This window comes from Podarcis bocagei (genome assembly GCF_964188305.1).
Source record: "Podarcis bocagei genome assembly, chromosome: 13".
Lineage (NCBI taxonomy): Eukaryota > Metazoa > Chordata > Lepidosauria > Squamata > Lacertidae > Podarcis > Podarcis bocagei.
Genome location: NC_138138.1, coordinates 38,677,950 through 38,694,101, shown reverse-complemented (window position 1 = coordinate 38,694,101; position 16,152 = coordinate 38,677,950). Strand labels below are relative to the sequence as shown.

Sequence of the window (16,152 nt, the reverse complement as noted above, 5' to 3'; positions counted from 1 at the left end):
TGCGCGTGCGCAGTTTGCACCGACAGCCCGAAAAGTGGAGGCGGGTGCGGGGAAAGGAACGAGTACGTGTTGCGCGCTCAGTTTAGCAAAGGAGTAGGGGAGAGAACGATTTTTTGCGCCTGCGTGTTTCTGAAGTTGAAGGATTCTTTTGCCCGTCCGCAACGTGGACCGTGACTCCGTCATGGAGATAAGAGTTTATAAAGAAAGGGGTAGAGTGATGAAACGATCGAATTTCCAGTTAAAAAATGAAAGGAAGTCTGCCTTTTGCCGGCGTAGAAAGGCGTCGCTCTGAACCATAGAAATGATATGCTGAAACTCTTGTACCGTATAAAACTGTGTAGGAAACGGGAGTGAAAAACCAGTTTATTTGTCGCCCATACACCCTGTGCATGATACCCTTCTACAAATTTTCTAGATCTGTAGCATAAACTCGCGAGCACAGTTCTGAACAGCTAAGCAAGCGCCTGACGTACAGGAGAGCTGAAGTCAAAGGCGCTAGTGCGCTTGCGGGGGAAAGGAGGCTCCGCCCCCCGGGGCACAAATAAGGAACGAAGGGCGGGAAGGAAGCTTGCGCGTGCGCACTAAGGCCAATGTCAGCCCAGAGGTTAGGAACCTACTACCTTGTATGGTGGGCTTCCCGCCCTCCGCCCCGTTTGAAACGGGCCCAAAGTGAATGCAAAGGCTTTTTCTTCCAGGAGGAGGAAGGAATCACTGCTTAGTCTGTAAGTTGGTGAGAGTATCGCTATTCTCATCAGTTCAGCCAACTTAATGCGTTTTGGGGCAGTGACCTTTGACCTCACCCCACCTGTTTGGCTGATCTGATTTCGACCAGGCCCACTTGCACAGATGGTGGTGGCACCGTTGTGCAGAAGACCTCTGACCTGGCTGCTCTGGCCAAGGCTCTGACCGCAAGGAGCCTTCCCTCCCCTGTCCAGGGACAGATTTTGGCCTCCATGGTGTGGCCAAGCCTTTGGAAGTCTTTGACTTTGTTGCTTTGAAGAAAGATGTGCCCCGTTACTGGCTAATGCCCGCTGTATCCCACTTGCAAATTAGGGCCATTTTTGAAAGCCTTTGGAAAGGAAGCTGAACATGCCTGACTGGTAAACTTTGAACTTTCCTAGAATGCTGTGCGCAGCGCGGTTAGCCTTAGGGGCTGGGGTTGTAGGGTTGCCATCCCGTGGCAAGGCCTCCCTCGCTGCCAAGATGGTGAAATACCGGAAGATGCGGAGACCAGTGGAGCCAAAGAACTGGGCGGTGGACTATCGGGAGAGATACATCCCCTTTTCCAAGGACTACCTGGTTGATGCTCTAGTGAAGGTATAACATGGGCTCTGCGTGGGTTCATAATAAGTTATGAACATAGTGTTGTGACTGGGTTTTTTTTTTGCTGGGGTGGGTCAGTCTGTATGATGCTTGAGCCCCTTCTGACCCCCTGGATCCTGCAAGGGTTAAAAGCTAATAGAGAATTCCATTGTTAAATTGGTCCAGCAAGGGTCGTAGTTGCCACCTAAGTACCATATAAGTACGGTCATTAGTATAACAGAAGATGCCAGAGGGCAAATGGGTGGGCCCCCTCCTACACCTGACTGGTAGTGAGAAAGACAGTAGCCAGAGTTGTGTGTCAAAGCTGGGTTGGAATCAGAGTGCAGACAGTAGCCAGAGAGTGAGAGCCATGCTTGATCTCTGCTTGAATCCAACGCTGTGGCTGGGAGAAGCAAGACTGCTTGCAGTCTTAATGCTGTGAGCCCTTCCATCGTAGGCTAAGGTTGTATATATGTGTAAATAAACCAGATATCCTAAAGACACCACAGTCTCCACTGCCTCTCATTCCAAGGAAACCAAACCTTGGGGAAGCGCCTGGAACCCCTGGAAATCTCACACCACTCAGAAATTGGGGTGGTGTGCAACAATATGTTGCGTGTCAAACTCAGAATCCTCTTCTCAGCTAGCTTGTCGTACTTAAGATTGTACAGCTAAGCTGAAGCTAAACTTAAATGAATACATATGGCAATTTGCTTACTTTTGCATGAGGCATTCAGATCCTTGGATGCTGTACTGTATCGCATTTATTGGCCCAGTAACTTGGGCTACCTTGGTACAGAAGATGTTTTGTTTTACAATGATTGTATGTGTTCTTGGGTGCAACTCATTCTATATTGAAGCCTGCTCCTCCCAGCCACCCACCGCAGTCCCAGAGCCTGCTGCATCCTGATGCTTGGTGTGGAAACAGTACGAAACTTTTGCCCTTTAACACATCTTGCATTCTACAAGAGTGCATGGTGTTGAATCTAACAAGCAATGATGGCCCTTCTAGAGAGTTTAATCGCTACTAGGATGGCCCAAGTAGGGGTATGTGAAGAGCACAGACATTAAGAAATGAATATTTGGGTGTGGGAAAACTTAATGACAATGATTGGTCCAGGTAAAATTTATGTCTAATAATTTAAGAGTATTTAAGCTGACTTTCAACACACAATCATAAGGTACTGAGCAAGATTAGAAATGCCAGAAGCTACTATACTGTATATCACTGGGCATACTTAAGTATAGTAACCAAACTTTGCATGATAGTTCTTGAGATCAAGGAGCAGGTTTTTTCTGTGTTTGGATACAGTTGGGTGTGCTTCTGAATCAAGATGACAGACTGAACGTTTCAAAACTAGCCTGATTTTAACTACTGATTCTTTGGTTTCTTGAAATTTCTGAGCAAAAAGTATGAGGCTGCTAGTATACATTCAGTTAAAGCACTAAAAAATTAATATTAATAGAATAAAATCCGCAATAAGAAAACTTCAACTAATTTCCAAATATCTGGTATAATAAGAATATCTTCATCAGTTCTTTCCTTGAGGAGGAAGGGTGGGATATAAATTAAATAAACACAGGCGGTGACCATTTCACACGGGGATTCGATTCCCAACCCCTGCATATGTTGGCAGAGTGCGTATAAGCACATCTCGCCCCCATTATGCCCCTGTTAAACCGCCTTCTGTGCATTGGTGATCATGCATCAGTTGCATGTGCCTAAAATGGTTGCTGCCTGTAATAGGAAATAATAATAAAAGAGTCTGGGGGAAGTGAGTGAGTTTTTTGAAGGGGATTTTTCTGTAGCTCTGAAGCCACTACACTATTTGCTGAACAAGTGTAAAATGAGGGAAGTGAAGGCAGAAAGGGGATGTGGATTATTGAGAAGAGGGCTGTTGTTCCAGAGCAGAAAAGGAATAAAGGGATATAAGGAGAGGTGAAAGAGATAGTTAAGAGCTTCTAGCATTCCAGGATTTCCCTGCGGTTCAGAAATTGTATAATGTTACTCTGGAGACCCTTGGGAACTCCATTGTATATATTATTATCAACCTTATTAACATATTTTTATCTTCAGTATGTGAATGGAATATTTTGATAGGAGCTTTATGTCAGAGAGGAAAGCTCCCCTTTGTGAATTGGGAGAAGGAAGGAAAGAACAGAGTGGCTGCATGTTCTTGGAGAGCATCACCTTCAGAAGCTAGGTCAAGAGAATGCCTTCCTGACACGTTTCATTGACAACCAGATAGGGATAGCTGGTGGCCCTCTGGGCTGGCGACACTGAACAATATGGAGCAGGCTTAGTGCTAAGTGTGCAATGAGATCATGCTCCATTGTGAGTAGGTATGTGGGGTGTGGGTGTATAGAGAGAGAGAGAGCACTATATGTTTTCCCACCTTGATGTTAAGGGTGTATGGAACCTGCAGCAAGCATCTTTTGTATTTTCTTTTATTTCCATCCAGGATTTCTTTCTTGCTGACTTGGCCACCCCAGCTATAGTCAAGAGACTTATAAAGTAAGGACTAGAAGACTATATTCTCCTTTCTCCCCCTCCCCTGTGGGAGGTGTAAAACATACAAAAGCCAATTATAAATTACCTAACGTTTGAGCTTCACTCACTCATGTGTATAGTCATAGGAATATAAGAAAGTGCTTTGTATCAGCTCAGTCTATTTGTTCCTCTAGCTTAAGACTATGTAGGCACCATTCATGAAAAACCCATGACTCCGCCCCACCCCGCCCCCCAAATTCTGGGGTCTGTAATTTGTTAAGGGTGCTGGGCAGGGCTTTTTTCAGGAGGAACTCAACAGGAACTCAGTACAGTTGAGCTCCGGCTCCTCTCTGGTGAGCGCCATTGCCATTCTAAGAAAATGAGGGTGGTGGTCACAGTGATCTCTTTCTAGAAAAATAACACTGGTGCCAGGGATTGTAGCTTTGTGATGGGTAAACTGCAGATCCCAGGATTCTTTGGAGAAAGCCATGTGCTTTAAATGTATGATGTATTTGAAGCCTAAGTATTGACTAGCAGTGGCTCTCCAGAGTCTCAGGCAGCAGTCCCTTCACATCACCTGATCCCTGATCTCTCTCATATATATATATATATATATATATATATATATATATATATATATATATATATATATATATAATTTTTATTAATTTCAACATACCAATTATTATAAATTCCACAGAATTTCACATCTTATACAATCTTTTTGGACTTCCATCAGCACCTCTGATGATCCACCATTTTTATAATTTCTTCTGCATTTCTTAAATTCCTATTGCCGTTAATTATCTTAACTCACAATCCACCTCTTTAACCATTTTTGCAATAATTCAAATAATTTACCTCACAAAACTTCTTGCAAACCTGCAAACGTAATCTGGTCATCATGATCCCTGATCTCTTCTACGTGCAAAGCACACGATCGGCCAATGGACCGTGGTCCTCTTTGTAATAGGAAGCTGACGTGCATCGTCTTACTTGAAGCTTGGAACATGGAAGCCTTGCTCATAATGACGCCAAGCACCCCAGCTAAAAATGAAACAAGCCACAAATGCTGAAAGGAGCTTTCTGGGAGCCTGGTTCACCACAAAAGCTTGGATCGGCCTAGAATTGGTGGCAGGGTTTGTTTGTGTGTGTGGAGTTCTCCAGTGGCAGCTAATAACTTGTTTATGTATGCGGGGTGTGAATTTAGTAATTAGTGTGCATATATGTGTGTTACATGTTCTTAATTAAATGTAGATCAAACCTGTAAAAAACAACAACTTAATCCAACCTTTACTATTGCCTATTATTTATTAAATCTATTAGGAGCTCTTCTTGCTGCAGGGAACTCAAAGCGACTTTACAAAAAAAAATTTAAAGCAGACACACAAGTTTTATAAGGCCATGGATTGTTAACAGCCAAAAGCCTGGTTGAAAAGGCATGTTTTTGCCTGGCGCCTCTACCAATTTGGTACACACCAGATGTTTTAGACTAGGACTCCTATCATGGGAATTGTAGTCAAAAACGCCCAGAGGGCTCCAAATTCACAAAACGGATTTAATTCGTATCAATCCAGTTGGGGACTAAGTTTTTAAAAAGTTGTTTCAGATTGATAGGGAAGCTTAAGGATAACACTGCTGTAGCAGCATGGAATAATCTGTCAGCCCGTTGCCCCAATTATAACAATATCTCAGGACAAAGTAAGGCATCCTTTTAATAAACGGCTGCAATTCAGCATATCACAACAAACCTACGTAAACAGGTCATTTGCTTCTAAACCACCTTTGGACTAACCTTGTCTATTCCCTCTTTCAGGAGTTCCACTCTTCTAGTCAAGCAGATCGCGCCACTTTCCTGGCATTTGTCTCTCAAGTGGACTCGTCCCTTCTTCACCGTTACCACTCCATCCTAGAGCAATTACAGGTAATGACAAAGTACGCTCCTTGTGGGGACTGGCCTTGTTTCTGAATGAATTGTTCATCCAAAGGCAGAAGGGGTTGGGGAACAGCATGTGCCGGAAGCTAGTGGGAGGCATTGTGATTAGATACTGGCTTACTCACTAGTTTCCGGGCTCAGAGGTACAGGAACTGATCTTTTAAGCACTCCACAGCTCTGTAATTCCTCAAGGACTGCCTCTCCCCATATGAACCAGCTCAGACCCTGTGGTTTTCATCACAGACCCCTTCTTGCTGTGCTCCACCTGAGGTAGGTATAGAGTGTGAATCAGGCCTTCTCAGTGGTGGCCCCCTGCTTCTTGAATGCTCCCTCAAGGTGATGTACCTAGCACCATCCTTGTCAATCTTTAGCTGGCAGGCTAAGGCCTTTTTGTGTTGCCTGCTGAGGTGGTGGTCATCTTTTAGTGGGATGGGTAGGACTTGTCCTTATTATATTGTAGGATGAGCGTCAAAGGAATTTTATAAGGCCCATTGTTTTGTATTTCTTATGGTATTAAGTTGTGTTTATGCATTCTATTTTATGGGACGTGGGTGGCGCTGTGGGTTAAACCACAGAGCCTAGGACTTGCTGATCAGAAGGTTGGTGGTTTGAATCCCCACGACGGGGTGAGCTCCTGTTGCTCAGTCCCTGCTCCTGCCAACCTAGCAGTTCGAAAGCACGTCAAAGTGCAAGTAGATAAATAGGTACCGTTCCGGTGGGAAGGTAAATGGCGTTTCCGTGCGCTGCTCTGGTTCGCCAGAAGCGGCTTAGTCATGCTGGCCACATGACCCGGAAGCTGTATGCCGGCTCCCTTGGCCAATAAAGCGAGATGAGTGCCGCAACCCCAGAGTCGGTCATGACTGGACGTAATGGTCAGGGGTCCCTTTACCTTTTTATGCATTCTATTTTACCTTGACAAGTTGCTTTCAGGCTTTTTATTGTGTAAAATGACCGATCAATGCAGTAAATAATAATAACACTGTTAATGACATTAATACAGGCTATTTATTTCTCCCCTTCTCAGGCTCTCTATGCTCCTATTAATCCCGACCAGGACACACTGCAGGAGTTCTCTCTGACTGATGCTGAGCGGTTAGCAAAAGAACAGGAAGTTTTGGCCAGGATGGATCCATTGCTGGACCAGGCCAACTTCAACAGTTTGTCAGAGGAAACCCTGGCCTATGCCCTTGTGGTCCACCATCCTCAAGATGAAGTCCAGGTGAGACCTGTCCCAGGATATGGCCATTCTTCCTTCCCGTAACACAATGTGACTCTTAACAAAGCCAGATTCTGTACATACATGTTATGGGAGTTTTCTCACTGCGGAGATTAAGTTCAGGCACAGCTCCACCAGAGGCCCTTCAGTTTCCCTGTGTCTGAGCATCTTCGTATATTATTATTAGTAATACAGTGGTACCTCAGGTTACATATGCTTCAGGTTACATACGCTTCAGGTTACAGACTCCGCTAACCCAGAAATAGTGCTTCAGGTTAAGAACTTTACCTCAGGATGAGAACAGAAATCGTGCTCTGGTGGCGCGGCGGCAGGAGGAGGCCCCATTAGCTAAAGTGGTCTTCAGGTTAAGAACAGTTTCAGGTTAAGAACGGACCTCTGGAACGAATTAAGTACTTAACCCGAGGTACCACTGTAATAATAATAATAGCTTTCCTGTCATCAGTTTATTATCCTAGGGCTTGCAGCAATAGAATTCATACAAGAACCATGAGAAATTCATATTAAAATGTACAAAATATTGTTGAAGAGATCAACAGCACAGCCCCCCCCCCAAATGTGAAGCTAAAGGCACACCTTTAGAGCAGGTGAACCCATTGGGACTCCAGCTCCCAACAGCATCTGGAGGGCTGTAGATTTCATGCACTGCTGCATGAAAGGCTTGTGACTTCAGCCCATGTCTCATTTTTACATTGAAAAGTGCTCTCTGTGCCGATCCATTTGCTCAGATTACTTAACATGCTTGGCACTGATCCATTTATTTTTTGCCGCCATTGTAGATTTGGTTCCTTATTTTATATGCAGGTTGGCTTTATTTATTATTATTTCTTAAATTTGTACACCTCATTGTAACATTTACGTACAAATGTTTAAAATGAAAAATAGCGCGCACGCCCTCAAAACATTCGCACTGTCGGTCTGTATGGAATGCTCCTTAGCTGTAGTTGCAACACAAGACCCCCTGCCCCCCAAAGCAATTGTATTTTCATGCCTTCCTTTTTGCAGGTCTCAGTAAATTTGGATCAGTATGAATACATAAGATTCTGGGCTCTTGGCCAACGGTTTGGACCACTGCGTGTGATGACTACCCTTCAGAATCAGAGGGGGTTCTTTGGCACACCTTGGGTTCCACCAGACAGGCAAGTGAATAATAATAAAAACAGATCCCACCCTGAGATCCTTTTGGGAAGAGCTATTGCCCTGACTCTACATTTGCCTCTCCCAACTTGTTACACTGTTCAGACTCCCATAAATCTAGGCCTTAGGCTGAAGCTATTGGGAGTTGGAGACAACTGCATTTGCATTGCAGCAGCTTGGGGAAGTCTGCTCTGCATTAACTGGATAGGAAGATAGGCAGTGAATACGTTTTGTTCATATGTGGATGGATAATTCAGGGACATACCGTACTGTGGATTCTTGGGCACTTTTTAATCAAAGCAGTTTCCAATAGTTTGGAGACTGAAGGAATTTCTTAACTTTTTTTTAAGTTATGTGAGCATGATCCCTGTTTGAAAATGAAACACAGTATTGTTTGTGCGCTGCATCCCTGCTTTATTGGTATTTGCCTCCACATGGACAAAATGTGTTTGGCCACTTAGTATGGTGTTTTATCCACCTCAGTTTATTTAATGATAATCTCTTCTGCCTTTCAGTCAACATTGTGTTTTATGGTTCTCGTTCAATACTTTATAATTTTAAATGATACATGTATAACAATATACAGTACTGAGTAAACTTTGCAGGGTTTTGATGAGTGCTTATATATTGTACCTCAGGTTCCATCTGCACTATACATTTAAAGCAGTATTATACCACTTTAAACAGTCAGGGCTTCTCTCAGAGTCCTGTGAACTGTCGTTTCTTAAGGGTGCCAAGAGTTGTTAGGACTCCCCTCGCAGAGGTACAGTTCCCAGAGTTCCCTGGGAAGAGGGACCAGTTTTTAAAGCACTCTGAGAACTGTACCTCTGTGAGGGGGGTTGGTGGGGTATCTCCTAACATTTCTCAGCGCCTTTAACATTCTGCAGTTCCCAGGGTTATTTAGGGGAAGTCACCTTAATGACTATCTGCTTATATCTTGAATTGAATTATCTTTTATGTTGCCTTGATATATTTTGATATAGTGGTACAGAAATATTTTATTCATTTGTCCATAAATAAAATGCAAATGCTTTCCTTCCTCTGTGGTTTTTTTTTATTTTTTGCCCCTTTCCCTCCCAAACCAGACAGTACTTCAAACGGGTGGTGGTGGCTGCCCGGATTAAGAATGCTCACCTCATGCTTAAATGCTTTAAGGACATTCCGCTGGAAGGCCTGGAGCAGTTGCTGCCCGCGGTCAAGGTCCGCACCTCCATCTTCTACAGGGCCCTCCTCAACGGCATGCTGATAGTGAGCGGCTTGGCCGTCTTCGTCAACGTGGGCATGGTGGTGCTTTCTGACCTGAAGATTGGCACCACCTCCCTGCTGCTTTTCTTCGCTGCCTTTATGGCCTTCCGGGCTTGGAAGGTATGCATGATGCTGCTGCCACTATTTCTAGAAAACAGGCCCTGCCTCTTAAAACAGATTGCTAGCCATGTGACCTTTGGTAACATAGCCTTTAAGGAAGGAGCGGACAGTTCCGACGTTGGGGCTGATGGGAGTTGGAGTCCAACAATCAGCATGGTCAATGGCCAGGGATTAAAATAAAATTAAAATAACGGAGTCTGTAGTCCAGCAAGATCTGGAGGTTTCTGCCACTGTTTTAGGGCAGCATTTCCCAATCTATGGGTCACAAAGCCAGTAAGCCAAACATAATTATTACTTCTCATAATTTAACTGTTATGCTGAAGATATCTCCTTGAGATTCCAGAGAGTTGCTGTCAGGTAGACAGATTGGAACAATTGTCTGGTTTTTCTGAACAAAACAGGCCCACGTGGTCATACGCACCCTGTCATTTTCTCAAATAGAAGTATCTACCATTTATTGCACTGTGTGGGGTAGTTGGGGGAATCATCCATTGAAGGTGCACTTAAAGATACCTTTGCCTTCAGGACAAAACCTGTAATACACGCCTCTAAATGCACTACTCTTCCCACATGAGTACTTGCAGTCTACAAGTCCTCCTTCCTGCACTCACGCCCTGTCCCTCCTAGTGATGGACACTCTGCTAGGGAATCGCAATACGTGTCAACCTTGCTCAAAAGCACTGCAGCAACTGTGGCTGTAAACCCAGGAGGCCTGAATCCCAACTTGTCCACTGCTATAGTTAAACTATGGGACTCGCTCCCATAGGAGGCAGTGATCACCACCAACTTGAATGGCTTTAAAAGACGATTAGACAAAATTAATGGATAGGGATAGCAGTGGCTACTACCTGTGATGGCTATGCTGAATACCAGTTGCTGGAAACTGCAAGGGGGCGAGGGCTCATGCTCAGGTCCTGCTTGTAGGATTCTGACAGGCACTTGCGTGGTCGCTTTGAGAACAGGATACTGGGCTTGACGGGCCACTGGCCAAATCCAGAAGGGCTGTTCTTAGCAGTCTTGCTTCCTGTGGACACCCCTGCTTTCTTCTTGTTAAAGGTCTTTGGCCAGCGCCGGAATATCCACTCCCTTGAGCTGGTGCACATGCTGTATTACCGCAGCACATCCAACAACTCTGAGCTACTGGATGCCCTTGTTCTGCGTGCCCAGGAAGAACATGCCAAGGAGGTCATCTTGGCACACAGTTTCCTCCTCCAGCTGCACCAGCACTATCACCCCCTGGACATAGGTATTTGCCTTGCCTTGGTTCTTTGGATTGGGGCATGGTTGAAGCAATGAAAAACTAAGCCATCCCCTGGGATGGGTTTGAACTTGTGAAAGGTTCTCTGACCCCTCTCTCTCTCTCTCTCTCTCTCTTTCTCTCTCTCTGTCCCCCAGACTCCAAAACCATTGAACGCATGAGGGAAGAGGTTCAGGCTTGGCTGCACCTCCACTCTGGTCTGGATGTAACCTTCTGTGCCGACCGTGCCTGCAGGCATCTCAGGGAACTGGGAGTTGGGGCAGGGGGCTCTCCTGCAACGGGGACCCATCCTGTGACTGGTTAGGAGCTTCCTAGGATTGTTCTGGCCAGCACTTTTGGTTCCTAGTGGTCAGGCCACCTGCTGAGGCCCCTAACGCTGAGCATGTGAGGCTTTGAAGGCACAGGCAGGGGAATTCTTGCCTTCCCAGGGCATTATGGGAGCAGTGCCCAGGGCTGCAGTTGTCGATACTGCCCAGAAGATACTGCTTCTACTACTGCTGTATCTCCCCTGGATGTGTATGTTCCTCCAGGAATCCATGTTGGGAGGAAACTCAAGCATGTAACACCATAAGAGGTGTAAATATCACCCGGCATACACCATTCAACCTCATTACAAGGGGGGCATGTTACACCTCAGACTCAACTATTTGGAAGGCTTGTCGGGGGAAGCTTGTTTTTAAAGGTGTCCCTTTTTAAAGGTGTTCCTAAAAACCCTTTTATTATATGCTGCTGCCTTTGGGGGGGGGGCTGCTTGCTTTTTCTTGTATCTGAGGAATGTGGGGGCGAAGTTCCTTGCAGGGCTGTTTACATTTGAAATGAGAATGGCATAAAGCAATGAATTGCTTTCATTTAGGGCAAGATGGGGTTTTAATATTCCTTTGCTCTGCTGCTTGGGGGCTTTAAAAAAATGTATTAAATCGCTTCTATAGCACTTTGAAATTCACAGTATACGCTTACGAGGAATTTGAAGACTACTACGCACTTGGTTTTTGTTTTGCCTGTTTTGTAGAGACCACGGAGGTTGAGATGACACACACACTGCATGGTCTTGGACAACTCAGTAAGTTCATGCAGTGCTTTGACTTGTTAGGGAAGGGCACTCGGCACGTTTCTAGAGGCACTTCTCCATATTATTGCCCCCAGATGTTCCAGCTTCAGGCTGCTATACTGAGAACAGATTTGATGCCTTGGAACAAATTTACGCTCTGAGTTAATGAATGAGCTCCTATGTGTTTTTTAAGTTCCAGTATTGTACTCACTGAACCACGCTGTCTTTTGTTTTCTGGTTGTCAATTGGTCATCAGTCTACAGTTGAGGTTTGGAGTTCAGAAACTTGCACAAGTAGTAGGAGGGCTGTTGCTGATGGATTTTGAAGTTGAGGCATCTGCTACCTCCTTTTGATGCATGCAATAAGGTCTTAATTCTACCCTCATGGAGGGTACCTGACTTCTGCTGCCTCCATCTCTAAATAGTGCATGTGTGTTCAATGTATGTATGTGTGCTTGGGGGGGAACGACTTCACCCTAATGAATGCCCTTGTAACTGAGCAGATGTGATATTGTTCACTGTTCGTTGTGTTAGACTGGGGGCCAGCTGGCCCCCCTGAGAGGTCCTCTGTCCTTTTTTATGGTGTGCATGTACCAGCCGTGCAGTCTCCCATCAGCCATGATGCTGTATTTGAAGCAGCACCTGCCAGCAAAACCTCAGACAGAGAACTTGGTGCAAATAGGAGCCAAGTGGAGGCTGTTTGTGGACACTGGTCTGCTATCTCACAGTCTAAAAGCAACAACAGGGCAATGCCTCGGTGATATTTTACATGGTAGCATTGCCCAGATTTTCACTTTTGATTTCTTCCCTTCCCCAAGAGAGTGCTACCTGAAGTTTTTGTCTCTTGTAACATGTCTAAACAGCACTCTTACCTACAGGTGCGTGTAGTGGTGTGAGAAGGCCCTCTAACAACAGCTTGTTCTGAGCTTCTCATGCCTAAAGTGAGCTCTTAGTCTTAAAATAGCAGTGGTTGGGGGTTTGTTTTTGTTTTTGTTTAACCCTCCACCCATGTTGGAAGTCATTGTGGCTCAGGGGGAAACTGCATGAATGTCTGTATCTTCGGCGCAATAAAAAAATATTTTCCCATATTGACAAGTATTCGCCTACTTTTTATTCTGTTTTATTTTGCACTGCTTGGTCCTAAAGTAACTTCACTGAACTGAACAGCCAGGAGGGCAGTGGTTAGTTATGCTTGGATGTATTTATTATTATTAAATTTGCTAGTTGCTTTTTCTTGCCCAGGGCAACCCAAAGCACCTTACATCCAAACCTAAAGACAGACAACCCCACCCACCCACACAGTTGCATTAAAACTAAGAGGAGAAAAGAAATACATTAGAAACATTCCACAATCCCCTAAAGCTTCCTTGTAGCTCCACACCCTCAAAGTATCCTGTGTGCAATAGGGGCACCAGGAGCCCCTCTTTAACCATCCCTATTTATAATATTTTGCACACTGGAGTTGGATACTTGACTGAGCAAATAACAGCCAGGTATTTGAAAACCGTTAACATTCATTGAACGACGGCATCATTATTTCTGGCTTTCCTTGACTCCCTGTAGCTGTGTGTCTCACTTGTATCCCATGAGTTCCTACTTTACCATTAACTCGTTCTTTCAGTAGCAACTGTTTTGTCTTGAATTCCTCCTAGGACATTACAGAACAAACAGATACATCATGGTGAGGCACCCATTTGTTCCTGCAGCAAGCAAGACAGGAAGCTCAGCAGTCCTAGGCAGTGATCATGGCCCCCGATGATGGTTTTTGTGTGTTCTCTGTTGGGAGATGCCTGCTGTTAGAGCAGGTGGCCTGTGGGAGATGTTCATGCTGCTGGGTTTTGCTATGGGACCAATGAGTACACAGCTCCCCTTCCTGACAAATGACACTTTATTGGGGCAGACACACTATATTTTTTTGGGGGGGGCAGAGAAACTACCACCCCCTGAGTGACTTTCTTGGCTTCATTGAATATTTTATGGCAGATTAGTGGAGGGGAGATTCTGTTTCTAATACATCACATTTTCAGCAGTGATAAACTTAGAAAAAGCCAATTATGGCTTTAAAAAAGAAAACTAGCACAAGTGACACAATAAAACAGCCTGCTTCATTGTTTAGCATCCTGCCACTTGCTGACAAGGGCTCCCCACAAACAATTACTTGAGCTCTCTTATCTTGAGGTTTCCTTCAAGAAGAAAGTTGCCGGAGAGGTTCTGATGCAGCCATATAGCTTCTTGAGCAATGTACAGGATTGCTGATCCTACACTTTGCCTAATGATGGAGGTACCACCTAAAACCTTCGGGGAAGGGGCTCCCCCTGTCAAAGGCCACATTCCTTTGGAGGTGCTAATCAGTTGGAGGCAGCATACTAGCAGGAGGTGGGGCTGAAGCCATGTTCTTCCTGTCTCCCCAGTCAGCCGGTTGCCAGAAGAGAGACAGATATGGACACACAGCTTGCAGAGGACTTCTGAAATGAGGTGGGCAGGCTGCAGATTACCAACCCCTCATCTAAGACACCAACAACCTGACATGATATTTGAGAGGAACTAATAAACTGTCTCCTTAATAAAGGGGCTACACAGGACATTGCTTTGTGGCAGTCGGCTCACTAGTCAATCTAGACCAGTTTTGTTTACATGGGCTGGCAGCAGCACTCCTTGGCCTTGGGCAGGGATCTTTCCCAGCCTTGCCCCCTTCCAGGGTACCGAGTCTGATTTCCCCTAAGTTAAGCATCTTCTCCATCCCTGGGCTATGGGATATTTTTAGCAGTTGCACAGCCTCTATTTCAAGGATGGGGGACCTCCAGATGTTGGCAGACTCCCACCAGGCTCAGCCAGCAGGACTGAAGGGCAGGGATGAAGGGAGTTGTAGTCTGACAACATCTGGAGGGCCACAAGTTCCCCACCCCTGATGTAATTCTACATTTGTTTTAATTAAAATGGAAGATTACAGGTCAGACAGATTGCATGTTATGGTAATCATCTCAGCCGTACAGTTTAAGGAACCTGCTGCGTCAGGCAAAGGCCTATCAAGTTCATCATTCTGTTTCCACAGCAATCAACCACGTGCCTTTGGGAAGCCTGTAAGCAGGGCAGGAGTGCAACAGCACTCTGCCCACCTGTGATTCTGAGCAACAGGTATGCAGAGGTATGATGCCTCTGACAGTGGAGGCAGAACACAGCCATTGTGGCTGGTAGCAGAATAGTGTTAAGAGTTCCCCTCTTTTCCCCCAACAGAGAATCCCTGCTGAGTATGCAAAATCCAGAATGGACCACCCTCCTACCCCTTAATGTTGCCTGCTTGTTTCCCAGTTGCCTTCATGACTAACTTGAAGCATGCCTTCGAAAAGGCTGACAATCTGCGTCAGATGAACCATGGATACAAAGCAGTGTTTTGTACTTGGGAGAGAGATGCAGCTATGTTTCCTTTACTTAGGACAGACCCATAGAACCAGAATTGGAAGGGACATCAAAGGTCAACTAATCTAAGCTCCAGATGATGCAGGAAATCCACTACTACAGCACCCCTGATAGGTGGCCATCCAGCCTCTGCTTAAAAACTTTGTAACAAAGCAGAGCCCACCATCTTCAAAGCCAGGTGTGGGGAACCTTTGGCCCTCCAGGCGTTGCTGAACTACAGTCTCCATCCCTGGCCACTGACTTGCTGGGGCTAGTGGAAGTCGTAGTTTAGCAACACCTGTTCTACGGTATTAGCTTGCTCCCACCCGCCGTGGTGTCGGCTGCCTTTTTCTAGCCTTCTACTCTTGTAAAAAGACAAGCTTTAGGGTGGCTGGTGGATAGTTAAACATTCAGATTTCAATTAGGTTAAATATTTATTGGTTCACGTGCCCAGATCTCTGCACCACCAGATGGTATATTAGTACTCTTGGCAGGCATTAAGCTGCACTTTTATCTCAGCCCAAGTGCACAGTGAGGATGGAAAGCAGCTGTACCTAGAGAACTGGGGTGGGGTGGGGTTGCTGGCAGATCAGGACCAGCGAGCACAAGGTTCGTAGGGTCTTACATTCAACTACGTTTTACTCAGGGCAGAGCCACTGAAGTGAATGATGCAACTTGGCCAAGTTCGTTAATTTCACTGAGTCTCCTCGGAGTAAAACTTTGCTGCATTCCAACCATAGTCTCCACTCGGCCATGCAGATCCCTGAGTGTCCTTGGCACATCATTTCCAGCCTTGCCGATATCATAGGTTGTTTTGAGAATAACATGGGTGGAGAAGGAAGCTTCTGTGAAGGGGAGATTGAAATGCAATAAAAACAAGTTTGCTCAGTCAGAATGCAGAGAGTCTGGACAAAGAGGGACTGAATGAATAAATAACAGCAGTCCGGAGTTGGCTGGAAGAGGTGCCACAAGCATTTCTGCAAGGA

At 45.3% G+C, this 16,152-nt stretch overlaps 1 protein-coding gene across 3 annotated transcripts; it reads left to right on the top strand.

Moving 5' to 3' along the window:
• Positions 1 to 103: 103 nt before the first annotated feature.
• On the top strand, positions 104 to 12,858 carry TMEM143 (transmembrane protein 143). Of its 3 annotated transcripts, XM_081167142.1 has the most exons (8): positions 105 to 722; positions 1,122 to 1,317; positions 5,610 to 5,717; positions 6,754 to 6,948; positions 7,969 to 8,102; positions 9,186 to 9,465; positions 10,522 to 10,711; positions 10,861 to 12,858. In XM_081167142.1, exons 2-8 carry the CDS (start codon positions 1,123 to 1,125, stop codon positions 11,025 to 11,027), a joined length of 1,269 nt encoding a protein of 422 aa, XP_081023268.1. In that variant the 5' UTR covers positions 105 to 722; position 1,122; the 3' UTR covers positions 11,028 to 12,858. The 3 variants fall into 3 exon arrangements, with proteins under 3 accessions (XP_081023267.1, XP_081023268.1, XP_081023266.1); XM_081167141.1 differs by having other exon boundaries at positions 104 to 1,317; positions 7,969 to 8,106; positions 9,190 to 9,465; XM_081167140.1 differs by having other exon boundaries at positions 105 to 1,317.
• The last annotated feature ends 3,294 nt before the right edge of the window (positions 12,859 to 16,152 follow it).